Here is a 20,725-nt window from a genome sequence, read left to right as displayed (position 1 = left end):
TATATATATATATATATATTTTTCAACCTACTGTAAAACGAAGACTTAGAACACTCGCCTGGTGCGCCGGCCAGCACCCTAATCCTCCCCACAGACGGCGCCAATTGTAGGGACTCAGTTTGGATTGACCCTGAGTTTTGATGGGTTTTCAGGCCAACAAGCCCAAACAATAAATTTATAGAGAGTGGGTTAAAGGTTTAGGTACTAGCCGTCGATCACCATGCATGAACTTTCTTTATAAAAAATACTAAGAGTTTCTTTACAAATGGGGGGATGCTCCTCGGCCCATGGCCGAGAAGACCATTTTCTTCTTTCTTTTCCCCCCCCCCTTCTTACTTTACTTGCTTTTCTTATATAGTTTCCATCTGCCTATCTCCTTATTCCATCTGTTGATCATCCATTTGCCTTTCTTCTGGCCGTCCGTTCCATCAGAGGCCTTATCAGTACTCAAGTGGTTCACTCTGATCAACGTTGCCCTGCCAAGGGGTTATATCCCCATTAATGCGGCTAGAGGGGTTAGGTGAATGCATTAAGTGCGAATGTGACAGCTTGCTCTGGGCTTGTCCCCTCCCAAAAGTTATCCTTAGAATGCCGAGGACGAACAGGTCCTCGGCGTGGGTCACAACAGAGGTTTTGCCTGACTTAGCCTTGGCTGGTCAGTCCTCCTCGGCGTTGTCCTTGGGCCTACTATCCGATGGGCCGAGGCTATCAGGCCCACGGGCCCTACATTATTATTTTTCTAATGTTTATGATGCAATATATGTATTACTCAAGACTTCATTATATCAATGCTTTTATAATATGATGTTTATATTTCTGAAATTGTGTTTGCAGCCTGACATTACTGCACCAGGGGTCAATATTTTGGCAGCTTACCCTCCTCAAAATGGTGAAAATGCTGATGCGATTTTTCTTTGAAATGGATTTGGGTACATCTATGGTTTGTCCTCATGCTGCTGGTATTGCAGCAACCATAAAATCCATTCATAGAGATTGGAGTCCTGCTGCAATAAAATCAGCAATTATGACAATAGGTTACTGATATTATTTCTCCCTTTTTCATGAGTCGTGACCTACATATAAAAAATCATATACATTGGAGTATAGTACTTACGCTCTTTATAGCTTTGTGGTTGTCATGCTTTTAAGTTCTTTTTCTTTTTATAATGTTTGTTACACTTATGAGTTATTTTTCTGATCTGTCAGTTATGTTAGCTCTATCATTTTTTAAATATTCATGATTAATTGGTTTTTTATTTAAAGCTTATATGGTTTTACATTTTTTATTTATTTTTTAAACTGTTGTAATTAGAGATAGTACAGGAGGTATAATTCAATCATCGAAAGGAAATGATGCATCACCATTTGACTTTGGATCGGGACATTTAAATCCTGACTTAGCACTTGATCCAGGCTTGGTATATAATTTTTGGTGTGGATGACACGGTTGATTTTCTTTGTTACCAATATGTGGATCTGTTTCAACTAGAAAAATTGCTTCAGAGGCAGGTAACTTGCAAATATCCACCAGTTGCTCCTTATTACAATCTCAATTACCCTCCGATTGGAGTCAATTGATTATCTTTGTCTTGTAAAAAAAGTAATGCACGGATACTACAAATTCACATTTTTTTTTCCAAAAATGATGACTGTGCAAAAACCCATCAATTACTCCTTGCAATGATCCCAAAATTTATTTCCAATGTAAATCCTTCTGGAGTTGATATTACAGATTTACGGTGGTGCCTAATGTGCTTGATTTTTCAAATGGTCAAAAAATTTGAGTACTTTTCAGTTTTTTTATTTATTTTTTATTTATTTATTTATTTTTTATACATAACAACTACTTGAACGGTGTTATCCCAAAAAAAAAAAAAAAAAAAAAAACTACTTGAACGGTATATGATATACGTAAGAGCATCTTCAAGAGCATCAATATCCGGCTTTTATTAGCTAAAATTTGGAGATTTTGTATACTGTATATGCTCCAGCAGCTTCGGTATAGCTGGATTTTTTTTTCGGCTAATGAACAGTAACCCATCAAGTCTGACGGGCTACTGTTCATTCTTCAAATACATTTTTTCTATTATAATAATTATGTGTAGAATAAAAAAATGTTGGAAGATGTGTAGTTGTTAAAAGAAGAATAAATAATGAATGAAAAAATAATATTTAAATGAGATAGAGAATGAGATAGAGAATCTATTGGAATGTATATTTGAAAAAGTGAGTAGATAAAGATAAAAATCACTGTTTATTCTCCAAACAGTACAAAAATTTGATAAATCTGCTAAAGATGCTCTAAAGGAAGTTAAAATAGCCCGGTTTATATAAAATGAAAATAATAAAAAAATAAAGAAAGAAAGAAAAGAGTCTGGTATTAACTTGCAAAAATGGTGAGAGTGACTAGTTAAAACCTCAAGATTAGTAACGCAGTTAAACCAACCTTTCCTATAAAACTTGATGATTTCTGCTATTTCTATACAACTGAGTTAACCATTTGAAGGGTGAAAACCATTGATGATGATAACTTAGCAAAACTTGGCAGTGACTGAACTTTGACATATAGCAAGATCGAAATTAACAAGCATCCTATCAAAATTATCAGAATGGAACACATTCTCATGCTATAGAGATAAGGTATATTTATCACATTAAACATTCACATATCAAATGCTTAAAATCAGTACAGCAACTCACTTATAGAATTCAAACACCCCCAAAATCAACATCAATATAAAAATCAGTTACAAGAACTTATAAAAAAAAATTCTCCATAAAGTTCATCACGAGTGTAAGAATGTTGAACTACATCAGTCAAATAAAAAAAAGCAAATATCAGTAATACAAGCAAGCATTACCAAATCAAAACATCAGCATAAAGAAGAGGCCTAAAACCCACTTTAGAACCCCATTACCCAAAAGACCATCTTCAAGCTATCCTTCACATCCAAAGGGTGGTTAATCAACCAAGGGCTAACCCAAATACCCAAATCAACCCAAGATTATGGTTGAATAAAATATTAACAACAAATAGGGCACTGAATCAACCCATTCTCATTGCACCCACCACACCTCACCATCTTCTTTTGCTCCACATCCAAAACCTTACAACTTCCACTACAATTCATGCACATCACAAATCTCACACCAGCACAACCTTCACATCCACCAAGAGCCCTTGGAATCCCATCAAATAATGTACTCAATTGCCCTTCCTCTTCCAACTTCACCACCTCATCAACTCCACCAATCAACCTTCCCTTCACAAACACAAGTGGAACTCTCACATCCTTTGTACCCATTAGTCCCCTCAGTTCCTCCTTCAGCCCCGAATCCATCGATATATCCCTCTCCAACACCTGAATACAATATGATTCAATGATGGACCGGACTTTGTTGCAGTCTTCAAAAGTCTTCCTGATCCCTCTCAATGTTGTTGTGTATATAACGACCGCGTTTTCACCACCCGGAGGGCACTTCATCACAAAAGAATGAAGAAGACTAGACTCCAATACTTGGGTATTTCTTGCTCTACGCAATTTTGCACTGGGAGAAACCATCCTCTTGATTTGTTCTTCCTCTTCAGACAATTCTCTCTCATAATTTGCAACGAGTTCCGGATCAAACAGAGGACTATAACTCTGCCTCCTAGACAAATACCCCAAGTCACTCCCAGGAGACTCTACTTTTTTAGCCCCAATCGGAGACCCTTTCACCGGATAGCTGAAATTCAACACCGCCGTACAAGAATTCTCAGAAAAATTCTTACTTTTCAGAACCCTTTTAGGGCTACAATCAGACCGAAACAAACTAACCCTTCCTTTATTCTCTTTCCCAGAAAATCTCTTCGCTTTCTTAGGAGAACCAGAGAACTTCGCTGGACTAAGCCTGGAATCAAAATCAGTAAACCCACGAAGAAAAACCCGGGGTTTCGGGCTCTTCTTTGGAATGGGTATTCCTTCTTCTTCAAGACCTTCCATGAGTTCCCAAGCATTAATAACCTCTGGCTCTTCACGACGAGAACGAGGGGGATGAGGAGGAGGAGATCTCTGCAATTTCTTGGTCTCTGAGACACACTCTTTGATGGGTTTCTCATCGTCCAAGTTGAGAACCCCATAGGTGCTCGAAGTGAGAGACACAACGTGGTTCAAAGACTCTCCGCCGCCATTGTTGAAAAATAACTCTCGCTTGAGTTCTTTTCTGAACAGTTTTGAAGAAGCACAACCCATTGGTTGATCAGTGGGGTTTGCTTTTGCTCTGTTTTTTCCTCAGTTTTTGTTTGTGGGGTTTTGGATTTGAAGAAAAAACTGTAAAGTGAGAGCGATGCAACGGTATGGGAGTTTTTTTTTTGGTTTCTCTCTCTTGGTTTTTTGAATATAACGGTTACCTTGTGTGCTTGGGCCCAACGGTCGAAAAAATTCGAATGGACATCTTGCGCAAGAGATATTATTTTGTCAGAAGCCCCTGCAGTTACAATTTTTTATTATTTAAGCACTCGTAGCTTTTTTCATTTGCTTTTTTTCATTTTTTTTTGTGCAATTGTGTGCTTTACTTCATTTCTTTTTACAAGGGTTTAAGAGTACACATTAATATCATTCATTTTTGAAAAAAATTTAAGGGGAATTAAAAAAGCTGTCAAAAAGTTAGTAATTTTTTTCATTTTTTTATAAAAAATTTTCTAAAATAGTTTATTAACGTGTGCCCTTGATAAAACCCTTTTTACAATTGGATAACTTTTTGGTGTACACTCCAATTATGGATGCACTTGTTTTGATCCACCCCAACTGCCAAAGACCAAGAGAATTTGTAATGCATAAAATGAAGATGCAAAAAATTTTGAGTTTTTAGTTTGATATTTTTAAAATGCAAAATTTTGATATTTTCTTTGTAGGACACGGCTTATGTCTAGTGAAAATTTCTACTGGACATGTTCGAATTCGGACACATATCCATAAGTGGACACGTGTTCACAATCCAACATATAATTTTCACTGGACATAAGTCACACCCTTCTTTGTAATATAACTGATAGTATGACACAAGTTTTTTTTTGGGTTGGACACAAAACCCAAGTGGGTGCATCCCAAAAAGGAAAAAAAAAGTGGGGATTTGCAAACTAATATCTTTTTGACATAAATTCAGCCGAACCACTTGGTACTTCAGAAACGAATTCAGGTGGTATGAATGTTTGGTCAAGATTTTGTCAAATGAAAGCCCACAATTAAGTAGTTCTCTGATTCTCAAAAAAAAAAAAAATGTAGTTCTCCAAAAAAAAAAAATCCACAATTAAGTTTTTAAAATTATAATATATATATATATATTTGATATTTAAAAAAATTGTAATATCTTTTTTTTTGTATTAAAAATAAATGGTCATTTTTTAAAACTTTTTTTTTAAATCATTTATTTTTTTTAACTTTAGTTTTAGTTTTAGAATTTGATCTAGAATAAATTATTTTAACAATATAAAAGGTAACATGGTGGAAGTAGGTTATTTATAATACTTATGTGCTCTAAAATTCTTTTTCTTTGCCCTTTTTTTCAATGTCAGATTGTGAAGCAGCTGAATCTCTTTTTCTGGATATAAAATAGAAAGAAAGCAAAACATCAATGCGTGGATCTGACATTGAACAGCAATGTGTGGATCTTGATTATTGTCCTTCTAGCAGTGCTCTGAATCTGATTGATTTTTTTTGCTACTATTGATAAGGCGAACCAATTTGGTAGCTGTCCAGGTGAACCTGAACTAAAAGATAAGGTCAAGGTGGACCAATATGTCAGTGTTGAAGCCAAAACCTCAAAGAATTCTTTGAACATAATTGTCCTTGCAATTAGGATCAATCTTAATGAAATTAGGCATAAGATTTTTAGCAATTGTGGCTTTCTAGCTGATGGGCTAGCCCAGGTTACAAATGAGAAGAGACCCAATTGATTTCAGATCGAGTAGTGCTATTTATATATTAAAAAAAAAATCATAATTTATGAGTGTGTTAAATTAAGATGGTTGCAATATTAATTTTTGAGTTATATTAATAAGTGTTCTTTAGGCAATTGCAGAAAAATTTTAACACAATTTTCATAAAAAATATAAACAATTGTAAAAAGAAAATTTAATTACTTTAGCATTTTTTCCTAAAATGTTTCTGAAAGTGTTTTTAAACTAATGTTCTTAAAAAATTCGTTAACTTTTTTTTGCGAGTGCAATGAATACCAGTCAATCTAACTCAATAATTATTGTACACCTATGTTGTCCTAATCCTAGGCAACTAGTGTTACTGCTGCCGAAAGAGAAATATCAAATATGAACTGTAAACTTACGGCACTGGGACTAGTCACCAGTAGTTATCTAACATCTACTTGTCTTTGAAGTTGTTGAGGCCTTCCAGTCCCAATGTCGTTGAAATCTTAGGCAACTTGAGCAAAAGATGGGGACACATATCCAGAAAATTATAATATCCTAGTGGTACCCCCCAATAACTTGCCTATCCTTCTTGTAGTTACAGCAACCAATTTTTCTTCATGAATTACCCTGATTCATGGGTCGGCTCCACTTTATTCATCTAAAATTACAAGCAATTATTAGAAAAAACTGTCTTATTCTCGCAAGATTCGTCAAGGCGACAAACCAACTTATTTGTTAGTTAACATGTTCAAGACTTAAAATAATTTTGTTATATGGATCGGGAAGAACCCGTGTTTCTTAAAACATGCTCTATCTCATGATGTAATTCCTATTTCTATTGGATAAACTTTACAACACTCATAAAACAAAAACAACAAACAAAGAGTCCTTTTATGTGAGAAGACTCTTTAGAAATTAAGTTGCTAAATTTGAAGGGTTGCTTAGATTAATTGCCACTCCTTAGTCACTCAATGCACAAAATCTTCATCATCATCATGAGATGATTAAGAAATAAATAAATGAAAAGAAATCGTGAGGTCCCCCTACTCATTCTTCTAGTCATTTCACGGGAGTATAGGTCTCACTCAGGTCCCAGCTTGATTCTTTTCCCAAGAATGACTTTGTTTTTATCTGAAAATGCATATGAATCTCATCTAAAACATGAGCTTCTAGATACCTTTTACATATTATAAACATAGTGTGGCTTTGTGACCCTTTTTACACTGCCGACTATAAGTACAGAAATAAGTCTCATGTTCTCGCACACTTTTCACCCACATATATTTTTAAAAAATACAAATAATATTACTAGAAATTTCTTATCAAACAGGCCAAATGTTTATGCAAACCACATCAATCTCTCTCTCTCTCTCTCTCCACACACAAAATCATAAAGATCATCCAGATAAAATTTTGCAGATCTACTCCTTTGCCAATATCTTGTGCATCCACCTTGTTCACTACTTCTACAATTAGCATTGAATAGACTGTGTATGATTAGATAGGTGGGAAAAAAAGTACATATCTTATACCTTATGCTTGCAATGTTTTGAGTAATGAGAAAATCTATAAATACCCACACACCAAAAAAAAATAAAAAAAAATTTGACAACAGTTGAGGCGATAAATTGTTAATGATAAGTAAAAAAGTGATGTCAATTATAAGCTTAAATTAAAATTAGTAAAAATGTGCTACTTCAACTATTGCAAATAATGTTGTGAAATTTTTTGTGTGCATAATATTACTCACTATGATAGAAGAATATAGCATGTTACGGCTGCACTTCTCCCAATGAATAATTTGCAGAAGCTAGAAACTACTATTCCCTTGGTAAGGATTTGCAACTATAAATTCACTTGGCACATTGAATTTAATCACAGTTTTCATTAGGGGGTATCTTTCCAACTCGTGGGATATTTTCAACAAAACCGGACCCTATGGTTGAAAAGTCTCTAACCCAACACACAACACAACCCCATGATACTCTAAAATCTAACTCCACTCCAACCAAACTTGTAGAGAGTGGGTTAGGTTGGATTAGGTAGTCAGGTTGGAGCTATTTTATCTAGCCTATAAAAAAATTGGTTTTGCTTTTTTTAACTTTTTAAATCCATTATTCAATCAATTATTATAATTATACAATTGAGTCCTATTTCGTCAAAATTAAAAATTTCAAAATACTATTACTCAATATTTCAAAAAAAAAAAAAAAAAGTATACCATTACTAAAAAAAAATTCTGAATACTAAAATAAATCTAACAAATTAATCTAAGTTTCAAAATTCAAAATAAATCAAACTAACACATTTAAAATACATATATATTGAATCAGGTTACTTTGGTTTTGAATATTTTACCAACTCGAATCTAACTCAACCCAAATTTCAATAACAATTTAAAATCAGATTCAACCAATATATATATATATATATATATTCTAGAGGTTTGGTTGGGTTGGATTGGGTAGAGCTTGCTAGTGGGTTAAATTCACATGGTTGCTACTCAAAAGTCTTTTTTTTTTTTTGGTTGATAATGGTACTCAAAGACTTGATGTTAAAAGATCCACCGAAAGTGTTATTGAAATGTTATTGTTAGAAGAAAGTGTTTCATTTCACTTTCAATTGTTATTGAAATGTAATGGGCAACACAAAAGAGATATGACACTAGCAATCTAGCTAAACCTTACGAGTCAAAAACCACTATTTCGGCTCTTTCCTCCTTTTGAAGCTATTCATTTATTTAGAAAACAGGTTGATATATCAAATTCCATAATATTCAAACAACAACACTACCTAATTAAGAGTCACTATCATTAAAAAAAAAATGTATATATTATCAATGATCAATATTCCCAACATTTTTCTTTGAAATTTGATTACTATAGCTTTCTGCAGTAGCATTGTGGAATGCATGAGAACTTTATGTATTTTTTTTTCTTTCTTTCTTTTAATCTCTATCTTTCTTTATTAGAAAGCTTTTGCTGTATAGCCTTTTTATCTTCTGGAAGATGAGAAAAAGAAGAAGAACAAAGAAGCTTCATCATTGCTCACATAAGTTTTACCTTTTCGGCGGCGGCTTTGTTTGGAATTGAAGCCAAAGAGAAAACATTCTGTATATTCTTTATCTGTATTACTATTATATTGTAGACCTTGTGGAGTTGTGGTTTGACTTAAGCTTCTTGGACCAACAGGCAACCACAACACTATCTCCACTTTTTTCTTTGTTTATTTTTCCTTTCTCCTACATGGCTTGGTCTAATTTAGATTGGGACTTTTACAAACCTCTTATGTATGACAAGGATAAATTAAAACATTAGTTTAATTTAATTATGGTTTTTTTATTTTGAGAAACAATTATGGTTTTGTTTTGTTTTTGATAGGAATTATGGTTTTCTTGAAACCAAAGAAAGAGAGATGGTCAATATTGGGTATCTAGGTACAAAGTCGGTGTTCTATTGGGATTGAAGTCTTAGGCTTAATTATGGAAAAGAATACATTTGTTTAAATCAACTTCTTCTTCTTTTTTCATCCCAAAAAAAAAAAAATTCAACTTCTTTCTAGGTGGAATTTGCTCCTCCGTACTTTAGAAAAATAATATAACATGATAAAAAAAATCAACATGCAAAACACAAAGGGGCCGAGAGGCCTAATTCAAATTGGGTTCAAGAAAAATAAAACTTGGCCTCTTCCACGTATTAGACCAAACAACATTACAATCACAAATCAACCCAAACAACCATAGTCCACAGATCATTAGCCTCCCCTAACTCGAAATCTTGGCTCCATACTTATATGCCATGCTGTCATAGTCAATATGGCCTCACCTAAAAAATTAATCTTAATTTACTAATAAAGTGCTCATGTATATGTCATTAAAAATGATAAAATATTAGTCATAATATTTTTTGATGATTCAATAGTTAGAATGGGAGAGTGGAGATTTAAACTCTTGACATTTCGTTAAAACACCAAGAATTATTATTTGAGCTATACGATTCTCGGCAACATTAGTCATAATTGACAACCGTAGAAACTTGTTTTGTGTGTCTAATTTTTTCTTAAAAACAAATAAAAATGATTTCCTTACAAAAGGAATACATTTTTTTTTCTCTCTCTTTGGCTTAGTAAGTATAATTGTATAAATATGGTATCAGTTTCGTTACCTTAATCCGAAAAAAACAGGTTTCATTATGCTAGTCATTGACTCATTGTGAGAGAGCGACGAAAAGTCAGTAGGAGAAAAGTCAGTCCTTGCTTGGTGCTAGTAGGAGAAAAGTCAGTCCTTACTCCACAGGGCACATTTATTCGTCCCACTCCTTAAGGCACATTTATTCTAGTGAGTTGAAATATGGAAGATAATCATAATTGTTTGGATTAGTTTTCATGGCACAAAAATTAGAAATCCAACTGAATTGATTGAATACCCAATAAGAATGATGAAGAAACTGAAATTGAGCACCGGCCGTGATGAATGGTATTATAAAATAACCTCTAAAAGTTTTAATTGTCTTGAATTCAAATATTACTTGAGGTGGAGATTGTAAAGAAATTCATAGTTGTTAGGCACGGTTGTAATGAATATGTGTTGGACCAAAAGGTAATTATAGTGTCCTTAAAATTATGAACATTTTTTTGAATAATTTAATCAAATTGTCACCCCAACCACATCCCCAACTAAAATTAAATCAAAATTCTGTGGGCGTTTAAAAATTGATGGCTAGAGTAGAAAATCCATTTCTGTTTATTACTCATGGGAAGAGAAAATCTGACATGAGAGACAGAAAATAATGCTTGAAATCTTGCAATGTCAAAAGCTAAAGCTACATGATAAGTTGTGATTGGTGAAAGATAATGTGAAACACAAAAAGTGATATAGAAAATTTGTATTAGAAAAATGTTAAACCCACCAACTTTTTTATAAACCGCTAACGGTTATTGATAAATAAATAAATAAGTGATACTAGTAGTGCGCTTAGATGACAACCAATAAGAATTTTTCCATCAACAATCTTTTTTTTTTTTTTTTTTTTTTTTTTTTATGACAACCAATAAGAATTTTTCCATCAACAATCTTTTTTTTTTTTTTTTTTTTTTTTGATGAACAAAATGGGTGAGCAGGAGCAACTATTGTGGCGGACCCCCATGGGTGAGACCATTGGGGCACTCACCCATTAGAGAATGTTGGATTGAGCCATAACATTTTCACAACAAATTTTAAATGGTAGGTTGTTATAGGTAGGAAAAAAAGTAATTTAAGTTGTGGATTTAAATTAAAACTATCTTTTCAAAAAAAAAAAACCAATAAATAAACATCTATATTTATTTTTGTTGTAATAATGTATTGTAAAAATATTATAGACGTTGCAATTCTCATTATTAATTAGTGCATACATTGCATGCACAATTGCACATTCACAAAGAAAGGAATTGAGTGAAAAGGCAGCAACATGAATGGTTCCTCAGATTTGTCATGATATCCGATTTTCACGTTGTTTATTAGTTATTATCAATTGCTGACTTTGTGGGATATCTGAAAATGATCCACCTAATAATAGAATCCATATCTTTTACCTGCCAATAAAAAAGGAATTAAAAAAAGAAAAAGAAAATGGATTTTGGGGAAGTGGCAACATATCACAGGACTGTTGCAACTTTCAAAGTTTTACAAACGATGGATTTTATGCCCCTAATATCAGGTCATCTCCTTAAAATAGGGGTGTCAATCTGTTCATTATTGTGTTTGGTTATAATCCTCTAGAATCTAAGATATTGAGGTTAGTCTGTTAAAAAAAAAAAAAAAAAAAGATATTGAGGTTAGTGAAGACCAGCCACAAGATTTGGTGGTAGATGTTAAAGATGGGCTAAATTCTGGATCTAAATTCCAAGGTGTTGGTAAACCTTGTCTTTACTACTAGCTAGGGATTTGATTTCTTACCGAACGTATTATTACATATTAAAATCATGATTTTTGAAAATATCATTTTTTAAGACATAAAAAGATCCTATTATTGAATCTTAATTACTATATATTACTACCATATACACAAAATATAAAAGAGAAGGTTCATACTTCATAGACACAAAATTTTCAATATGAGGCCAAAGTTATGATTGGTGGATAATACAAATAATTATAGTGGTGAGTTTGTGTGAAAGTTTAGAAATATTATCCACCAATCATAGCTTATCACCTCAAAAAAATATGAAAAAATTAGTAAAAAATAGTTGCATTCATGGTGTAATTGGTTTGGAAAAAAAAAATACTGAGAAAAAAATTGTCATATTCTTCTTCTGTTAACGTATACTTATATAACACACATACTTGTATAACACTCATATGTATTCTATTATTAGTTCTTCTCAAGCTGAGAGACCATGCTTCCATCACCACCATTTGATATAATTACACATGAAGACCAATGGGACATCAATGACACAAGGAATTCTTGTACTCCATTTCCTCTTTCTCATAAAACTCAATCTTTCAATAATGTATGTCAATGTTTACAGCAGGAAGCAACAAATAGGTCATCTATTTATAAAGCTTCATTTGTTGTGATGCCCCATATATGATATTTGGAAGACTTTTCTTACACCAATATTTGTAACAGGTCGTACCTAATCAACCTCTAAATAATATTCCTCCTAGCTACCACAACAATTATCATACCTAACTAGGTGTGCATGACTGAATATATGCTCAAGAAGAGTAAAGGAAACTACAAGTAAAACAGAATAACAAAATATAATGGATTAGTACAGCATTTATATATATAGTGTAACTAAAAATATAGGTCTTTTTGATAATCTCAGCATCCTCTTGCTAGTCAAATACAAAGCAAGAATGCTCAAATCATTGTAATTAAAGAATCATTGCCAAAATTGTTTCTTTGCATAGTTCATACGTAAGTTGGACTAATAGAATGATGGGTCACTGTCACTTCTTTAATTGAGAGTGGAGCATAAAAAACCTAGAGATGTTAGTGAGCACATGTTATAGTTGAATAAAATACATGGAGTTCAATCTTTGCTTATATAAAAAATTGATTAGTGTCTTGGTCTGATGATAAATAATTATTATCTAGAGTGGACGCCATAAGTTGAAACTCTTTAAAAAAAAAATTAACTAATTTATTAGTTCCATATTACACAATACATAACTTTTATTTTATTTTATAATTTGATAATTAAGAGGTGAGAGATTTAATCCTAAATTTTTGTTAAAAATTCTTACAAATATCAATCAATTGAGTCACAATACTCTTAACAAATAATACATAACTTTTGTTAAAATTACAATACTTCATAAATTTACATTAGATTTGTACATTTTTTTCAATCAAAATTTTTTTATATCTATATTTTTCATGTTATTTCATATCAATCAAATTTTTAAGTGGGGCATGTGCGCACCCCACGTATGCATGTGCGTCATACTCATACCCACACAATTCCAAAAGAACGTAGTTATCAAAAAAGAAAAGAAAAAGTGGGACATGTTATTATAAAATATCTCCTCCTATTGTTCAGTGCTCCCTATTGCCATCTAACTATTTTGACCCTTAAAAACCAATAGTATTAATTGCCTTTGAAAAAGTGAAAAAACTTCAAAGATCCATTCTATTCTCCCTCAATTTTTTTTTTTGACAAGCAACGGTGTTTAGATATTTTCGAATATTAGATTATTGCTTTAGGTGTATAGAATTTCTGTCCCACATGTATCAAGTTATTATAAAGAAGAATTTTATGTAGGTAACTTTAAAATATTGACAAGAAGTTTCAAACTTAATCTTAAGAACTACTAATCCAAACTTTTGAAGTTCTCTCCTTACGTTGAAGTGGTGTGAGACCTAACATTAGTTTAACTATTTTATTTTTTTGCTTTGTACCAACTACATTATTATAAACAAACATCCAAAAAAAAGGTGTATAAGTTCGATTCTTCTTTCTCTTCTCTCATTTATTTATTTTATTTTATTATTGAAGGTGAATAGTAATTGGTAAAAATAGAATCGCTCACATCCTTTTCAACATTCTTTATTATATATAATAAAATTAAGAAAGATGCTACGTTTACAATATTTTTACAACAAATCACAAGTGGTTAGTTGTTATTAATTCAAATTTGAACCTAACACTAACATTACTTTTTTGCTCCAACAATAACAACCAGTAACAATCTGTCATTTAAAATTTGTTGTAAAAAATGTTATAGACACATCATTTCTCTAAAATTAAATATAGCCAGAGATATCTATTGTGGCTTTTACCATTTGTAAAGACAATTTTTTTTCCATACTCCATATAAAATTGCTTCCTTTAAATAAGTCCCCCAAGGACATCAAATACGTGATACGACTCATTCATTAGTCACGAGAGTTGTTAGTTGTTGGAGCCTAGTCAAGACTAACTATGGATTGCAGCTCACATTGAAATATAGAAAGTGTATTAGTTAATTTAATCTTTTTATTCATATTCTGCATACGTTGGCCTCTTTTTTGCCACAAAAATTTGTACTTGAAACTTAGAATTGCCCCCTAAAAAAGTTTGTGTTTCAAATTTTCAATGCTATACATTGTCCAATCTCTATTTGGGAGAATTGTGTCTCAAACTCCTCTCCCCCCCCCCCCCCCCCCCCCCATTAAATTATTACCAAAAGCAAAAGAAAGAAAGAAAGAAAAAAAAACCATAAACTTTGGTCCCAAAAGTTCAAACAATGTTATAGATTTTCAGCAAATTAATCAAGATTGGTCACATCTTTTTTTGGGGGGTGGGGGAGGGGGGTTGGGATATGTGTGTAATTCTATTATATCTAGAATAATATTTCCTAAATTTTACTACTTTTGCTAATTGTTTTTAGTTATTCTTCTATCATGTTTAGTTCTCGCAATTTGAATTAGCTCACTCTTCTTTGTTGGTATATGTCCTAAGAAGCATGGACACTAATACAATATAGTGACGCGAGTCATTTTTTTAAAAAATATAACATAAAACGGTTAATATGACATCAGCATGATATGAATACGATATCCTAAACACAAGTTATGTTTAGTCTCTCTCAACTTGAATCAATCACTCTTTGTTGATGGTACATCCCCTCCTAAGCCACCACCACTTATTGTAAAATAAAATAAAATAAAAATAATTATTTTTTTAGTTGAAACAGTTTTGTTATGTATCTAAAGCCACCGATTAGCAAAGCTTAATGTTGCCGCCATAGCTTTAGAGATAAATATCACCTATGGCTATAAAGGCATAGAAAGGGAATCTATCTCGTAAATTACAAGGAAAAAACTAGAACTTTGATTATTGCACATTAATTGAAAGTTCAATCAACGTACAATTATTCAGTCAATCATTTTTATTGTCATTATTTTTAGAACATGACGGTGGCACGTATTTCTAATAGGCTGGATTCACTGGAGGAACGGGGACAAGATGGCAAATCTCTGGCTCCTATAATTAGGGGATTTCCAGAATTATTTGTTATTATATAGTATAAATAAACTAACAAGTATGGGGCACAGAAAATTTGAGTTGTTATATACATATATAAGATCTGGCACCAAGTGGTCATTATATTATATTATTTTATTATTTTTTTTGGATTTAAAAAAAAAATATATAATTTTGTGGTTAGATTGTTTTAGGTTTAGTTGAACCATTCATGTTATTTAGAAGATTTATCTCTTCATTAATTACCTTTCAATTTAGCAACAAATAGAAGGCTGAAATTCAAAGCAACAATTTATTAAATTGGCGTACAGGACCTACAGGTAAATATCCTGTCCATATTAGCATCCCAAATGTTTCTTTTGCATTAGAAGTGAATGATGAATTTTTGAGATAAAGGATAGAAACGATCATAAAATTATTTGGAAGTAAAAATGAAGGGTTTAGATCCTCTAGATTTCTTAAGGTACTTTATCAAATAAATTTTCTTAAATCTTAACCATTTTTTAATGCTTTAATGGTTTAGATTTTGCCATATCAGTATTCTACTAACAATAATCTTAATTATTTTGTTTGCAACATTATTTTATTATTTTAAAAGTATTGTTAGTGAAATACTGACATGACAGAATCTAGACCATTAAATCATAAAAGAGTGGCTAGAATTTAAAAAAATCTATTGGTAGAGTACCTTAAAAAATCTAGAAGACCTGAATCCAAAAATGAATATTAGAGCATTTATATTATTTTGTACAAAAAATTTATATTTATAAAAGTAAGTTGAATTTAACTAAATTATAATCAAGAAAATAAGATGCATTAAAAACCGTTCCTAATAAAATAAGTTGAGTTGATTTATAAATTAAGCTATAACAAATGGTTCCTAATATAGTACATATATTAATGAGTAAACAATGCGATCTATAAATCATACAATGTGTTAGGAAAAATTTGAAAAAGTCATGATGCTTGCATGACGAAGCAAGAGAAATTATTTACCACATTCTTCAAAGCAAAGCAGTTACATTGAATTAATCCAAGGGCCTATTTAGGCATTTACATAATGAGGAAAAATATTTTACATTTTAAATCCTATAATTAAAAAAAAAAAACTTGGAAGTCAAAAATAACAAATTAAATATAGATTGAGGTTTAATCTTGGTATGATAAAAATAAGTTGGATTTAACCAAATTATGCTTAAGAAAACAAGATGCATTCAATACTGTACCTAAAAAAAAAAAAAGTTAGACTTAATTTATAAATAAAGCTTTAACAAAATCGATTAATGATAAATAGTTTATTAACATATGCCTTATTATTTACAAGTAATTAGTTATTATTAGTTCTAATTTAAATTTATTACTTAAATTACATTTTTGCTCCATTAATTACAACTCGTAACAATTTGCTACATAAAATTTATTATAAAAATATTATCAACAAAGCTGTTGTCGGTCAAAAAAAAAAAAAAAAAAAGTCATGGTCGTTCACACATTCTTCCAAAATAAGCAGCCACGCTGGACTAAGCTAAAAGCTCATTCACAAAAGGGAATTAATGTTTTTTTTATTTAAACAGTATATATAATAATTAAAGTAAAACGACGTTTCGTAGGGTTCAATTTCGTATTATTTTGACGAAAGAAAAAAGATATATATATACATAAAAAAAAAAAAAAAAAAAAAAAAAATTGTTTCTTTGTTTCTTTCTATTATATAAAATCCTCTCTTTCAAGTTTCAAAGTTTCCAACCACTTCTCCTTCTTCTTCAACATTATCTCTCTCTCTCTCTCTCTCTCTCTCTCTCTATTTGCTTTCTCAATTTCATTGCAGAGTTCTTGTGTTCTTGACGATGCCACAAGTGGATCTGGAGAACCTAGTTACAGCCTGTGCCGGCGGCTCCGATCGGAAAATCGCCTGTGAAACGCTCGCCGACGGAGAACACCGGCCGGAGCAGTCGGATCAACCAGAGGTACCTCCGGATTTCCCGCCGGAATCGTTTTGGCTCTCGAAAGACGCTGAGCTTGACTGGTTCGACCAGCACGCTTTTTACGAGCGAAAAGATTCGGGAAAAGGTAACGTAAACTCGACGAACTTGAATCCGAATCTGAATCCGAGTGCGAACTCGAATTCTCAGCGGTTCTCTCTCAACCTCAACTTGAAGTCCAAAGCTTCGATTCTCGGCTTGCCGAAGCCTCAGAAGTCTTGTTTCGTCGACACGAAGAGTCGCCGGAACAACAAGCAGGGAAATACCCGGTTGTTTCCCAAACGGTCCGGATCGGTAGGCAAATCGGAGTCTTCGGTGGTTGAACCATCGTCGCCGAAGGTTTCTTGCATGGGAAGGGTGAGATCGAAGAGAGACCGAAATCGGAGACTAAGGAACCGGCAACTCTCCTCCGAACGGATTGCCGAGATAGAAAAATCGCCCGGGAAACGAAAAACCGGATTCTTCGCCACTTTTCGGGCTCTTTTCCGAGCCGGTCGGCGAGACAAACCGGCGCCTAAAGTTCACGCGCCGCAGATTGAGTCCGAATCGCCTCCGAGGAAGAGTTCGGCGATTAGAGCGCGTGACAGTACGGCTTCCGATTTTGACGCGCCGAGAGGGAGCGTATCGGAGATTGAAACGCCCGGTTTGGGCGGAATGAACCGGTTCGCATCTGGAAGAAGATCAGACGCTTGGGCCGATGACGTGGCTTGATCTGATTGGATGAGTCCAACTTTCTAGCGGTCGCGATTGGGAATATCTGTGGGGCCCATAATTTGTTCTAAAATTTGTCGTTGAGATGACGTGGCACGTTGAATAACGGTTTCCCCTTCCTCGGGGTGAAAGGTGATCGTCACCAGTACAATTTTTTACACAGTTTTTATTTTTATTTTTATTTTTATTTTAAATTTGTATTGTAGGCTCTCAGGTTTTGTAAATATATATTGAGTGTTGTTGAATGAGTAGCTGTAAATTTTTTTCCTTTGTAAAAGTCCTTATTAAATGATATTTGGATTTGAATTCTATTTTGCTCAAATCGGCTAAAAAACAATACTCGGGTTTAAGTCCCTTTCAACAACATTAATAATTTCTTTTTTTTTTGGTAGTTATAAACTAACTTATTTGACTTGGTTTTAGGACATTTCACTCACTATTTTAAGGTATTAAGTTTTGATATATACATCAGATGGTATAAATTTTGTCTTAATGAAAAGTAGATTTAGCAAATGCCAAAAGAAAAGTTTCACACAGAGAAACAACCCCTCTTATGCAAGAGAAATAGGGAAAAAAATTGTTAAAATCTCATGTTAAAAGTGCAGTAAACAAGCCAAGCTTTAGTTTTAAAATTTCAAGTTTGTGCATGTAGGCTCTCAGGTTTTGTAAATATATATTGAGTGTTGTTGAATGAGTAGCTGTAAATTTTTTTCCTTTGTAAAAGTCCTTATTAAATGATATTTGGATTTGAATTCTATTTTGCTCAAATCGGCTAAAAAACAATACTCGGGTTTAAGTCCCTTTCAACAACATTAATAATTTCTTTTTTTTTTGGTAGTTATAAACTAACTTATTTGACTTGGTTTTAGGACATTTCACTCACTATTTTAAGGTATTAAGTTTTGATATATACATCAGATGGTATAAATTTTGTCTTAATGAAAAGTAGATTTAGCAAATGCCAAAAGAAAAGTTTCACACAGAGAAACAACCCCTCTTATGCAAGAGAAATAGGGAAAAAAATTGTTAAAATCTCATGTTAAAAGTGCAGTAAACAAGCCAAGCTTTAGTTTTAAAATTTCAAGTTTGTGCGCTTAATTTTTTTTTTTTTTTCTTTCTAATACAAGCTAAGCTCGAGCTCATCACCAAACAATAGTTTATGTTCAAGTTCAAGCTTATTTACGAGTTACTTGATTAACTTATTCTTTACAATTCTATTAATTTTTACTGCAAATAATCATTTAAAATCATATTAACCTATTGACAAATTTATACAATCTCAAGTATATATAAATATATTTTTAAACAAGTATATATATAAAAAATTATTTGTATATAATCAAATCAAGTTTTCATGTTCACTTGCTTAGTCACATATATTATTATGTTTGAATTTGACTCATTTAATAATCGAGCCCAAACTTATGGCTTGAACTTAATTTGTTTTCTAAACAAACGAGCATAAACTAGTTTCTTTAAATGTTATTATTGAAAATCAAAACCGAAAAGTTTAATATTTAAATTGTTACGAATTTAAAAGTAGTTAGTTCATATAAAACTAATCAAATTATAAATTCTACTTTATAAAGGATTTAATTTGAAACCTTTAAAACTGCTTATTTAAATAATTTCTCAAGAAACTACTGATTTAATTTAAAATTATCCCTAAAACATAGTTTGCGGAAATAACTCACAAATTTTTTACTCAAAAAATTGGATAACTTCATTAAATTCGAAGATGATCTCATGAATGATGACTTATTAAGTAAAGCGATAAACTTTAATAACTCTCTTGCTTAATTCATTGAAATCATGTTAGTTGGGAAAGTCGTTACTCTTATCCAACAAATAGTTGCAATTCTATACGCAAAACTATCCAACGCAATTATTATATTTTTTTAATTGAAAATCAAAACTAGTTAGCATAGCTTGTGATATTTCACTTTTTTTTTTGTCACATTAATGGGTGTTTTTAAGGCAATTGTTATTAAATCATTTTAAGAAAGTTTTAACATTATTTTTATAAAAAATATAAAAAACCGTCAAAACAATTAATTGTAATTTTCTTTTTCCATAACAAAAATTTTAAAATAGTTCGTAAACTAACGTCCTTAAAAACTTTTTTTTTTTTTTGGTTGTTGTTGTTGTTGGAGACACTTTTAACCCGATTCTTTTTGTTTGAACCCATTTGCTGCATTAAAATTCAACTCAATGTGTCATGTTCTACATGTACAGTCATTGATTTGTTTTCAAGTGTAAATTTACTAATTTAGTCTTTGCTCGTGTGTTTTTTATGGTGGCCTTCACTCACTGTTCAAGTCATAGATGAGGATTTAGTCACCGATTCACTGTAAGGGCAACGGCGCCATTGACTACTAATGTGGAATCGTGGATGCCACTTTGTGAATGGTCTAGACTGTAGTAGAATATTGACTAGATTGGCATCATACTAATCATCTATTTCCAATTGAGAGTGACAGCCTCACCTAACATCATGAAGTCATTGATTTGTTTTCAAGTGTAAATTTACTAATTTAGTCTTTGCTCGTGTGTTTTTTATGGTGGCCTTCACTCACTGTTCAAGTCATAGATGAGGATTTAGTCACCGATTCACTGTAAGGGCAACGGCGCCATTGACTACTAATGTGGAATCGTGGATGCCACTTTGTGA

At 32.2% G+C, this 20,725-nt stretch overlaps 2 protein-coding genes and 1 long non-coding RNA gene across 3 annotated transcripts in view; 2 read left to right on the top strand and 1 right to left on the bottom strand.

Annotated features, from left to right (window-relative positions):
• The window catches only part of LOC136062398 (uncharacterized), a 5,225-nt gene extending 3,963 nt beyond the window's left edge, over positions 1-1,262 (top strand). The window contains exon 3 of the long non-coding RNA XR_010624155.1: positions 835-1,262. This is a non-coding gene — a long non-coding RNA (uncharacterized LOC136062398). The remainder of the gene's footprint in view (positions 1-834) is intronic.
• Positions 1,263-2,630: 1,368 nt separating this feature from the next.
• Positions 2,631-4,359, bottom strand: LOC111998366 (uncharacterized). Its single transcript, XM_024030469.2, has one exon. The coding sequence runs from the start codon at positions 4,230-4,232 to the stop codon at positions 3,024-3,026; it is 1,209 nt and encodes a 402-aa protein (XP_023886237.1). The 5' UTR covers positions 4,233-4,359; the 3' UTR covers positions 2,631-3,023.
• A 12,734-nt stretch (positions 4,360-17,093) lies between these two features.
• On the top strand, positions 17,094-18,363 carry LOC111998367 (uncharacterized). Its single transcript, XM_024030470.2, has one exon. It carries the CDS (start codon positions 17,209-17,211, stop codon positions 18,052-18,054), a length of 846 nt encoding a protein of 281 aa, XP_023886238.1. The 5' UTR covers positions 17,094-17,208; the 3' UTR covers positions 18,055-18,363.
• Positions 18,364-20,725: the final 2,362 nt, after the last annotated feature.

The sequence above is a fragment of the Quercus suber genome, unplaced genomic scaffold (genome assembly GCF_002906115.3).
Source record: "Quercus suber isolate HL8 unplaced genomic scaffold, Cork oak 2.0 scaffold_18, whole genome shotgun sequence".
Taxonomy (NCBI): domain Eukaryota; kingdom Viridiplantae; phylum Streptophyta; class Magnoliopsida; order Fagales; family Fagaceae; genus Quercus; species Quercus suber.
The sequence above is the reverse complement of the archived record's forward strand: the minus strand, read 5'-3'. Positions and strand labels throughout refer to the sequence as shown.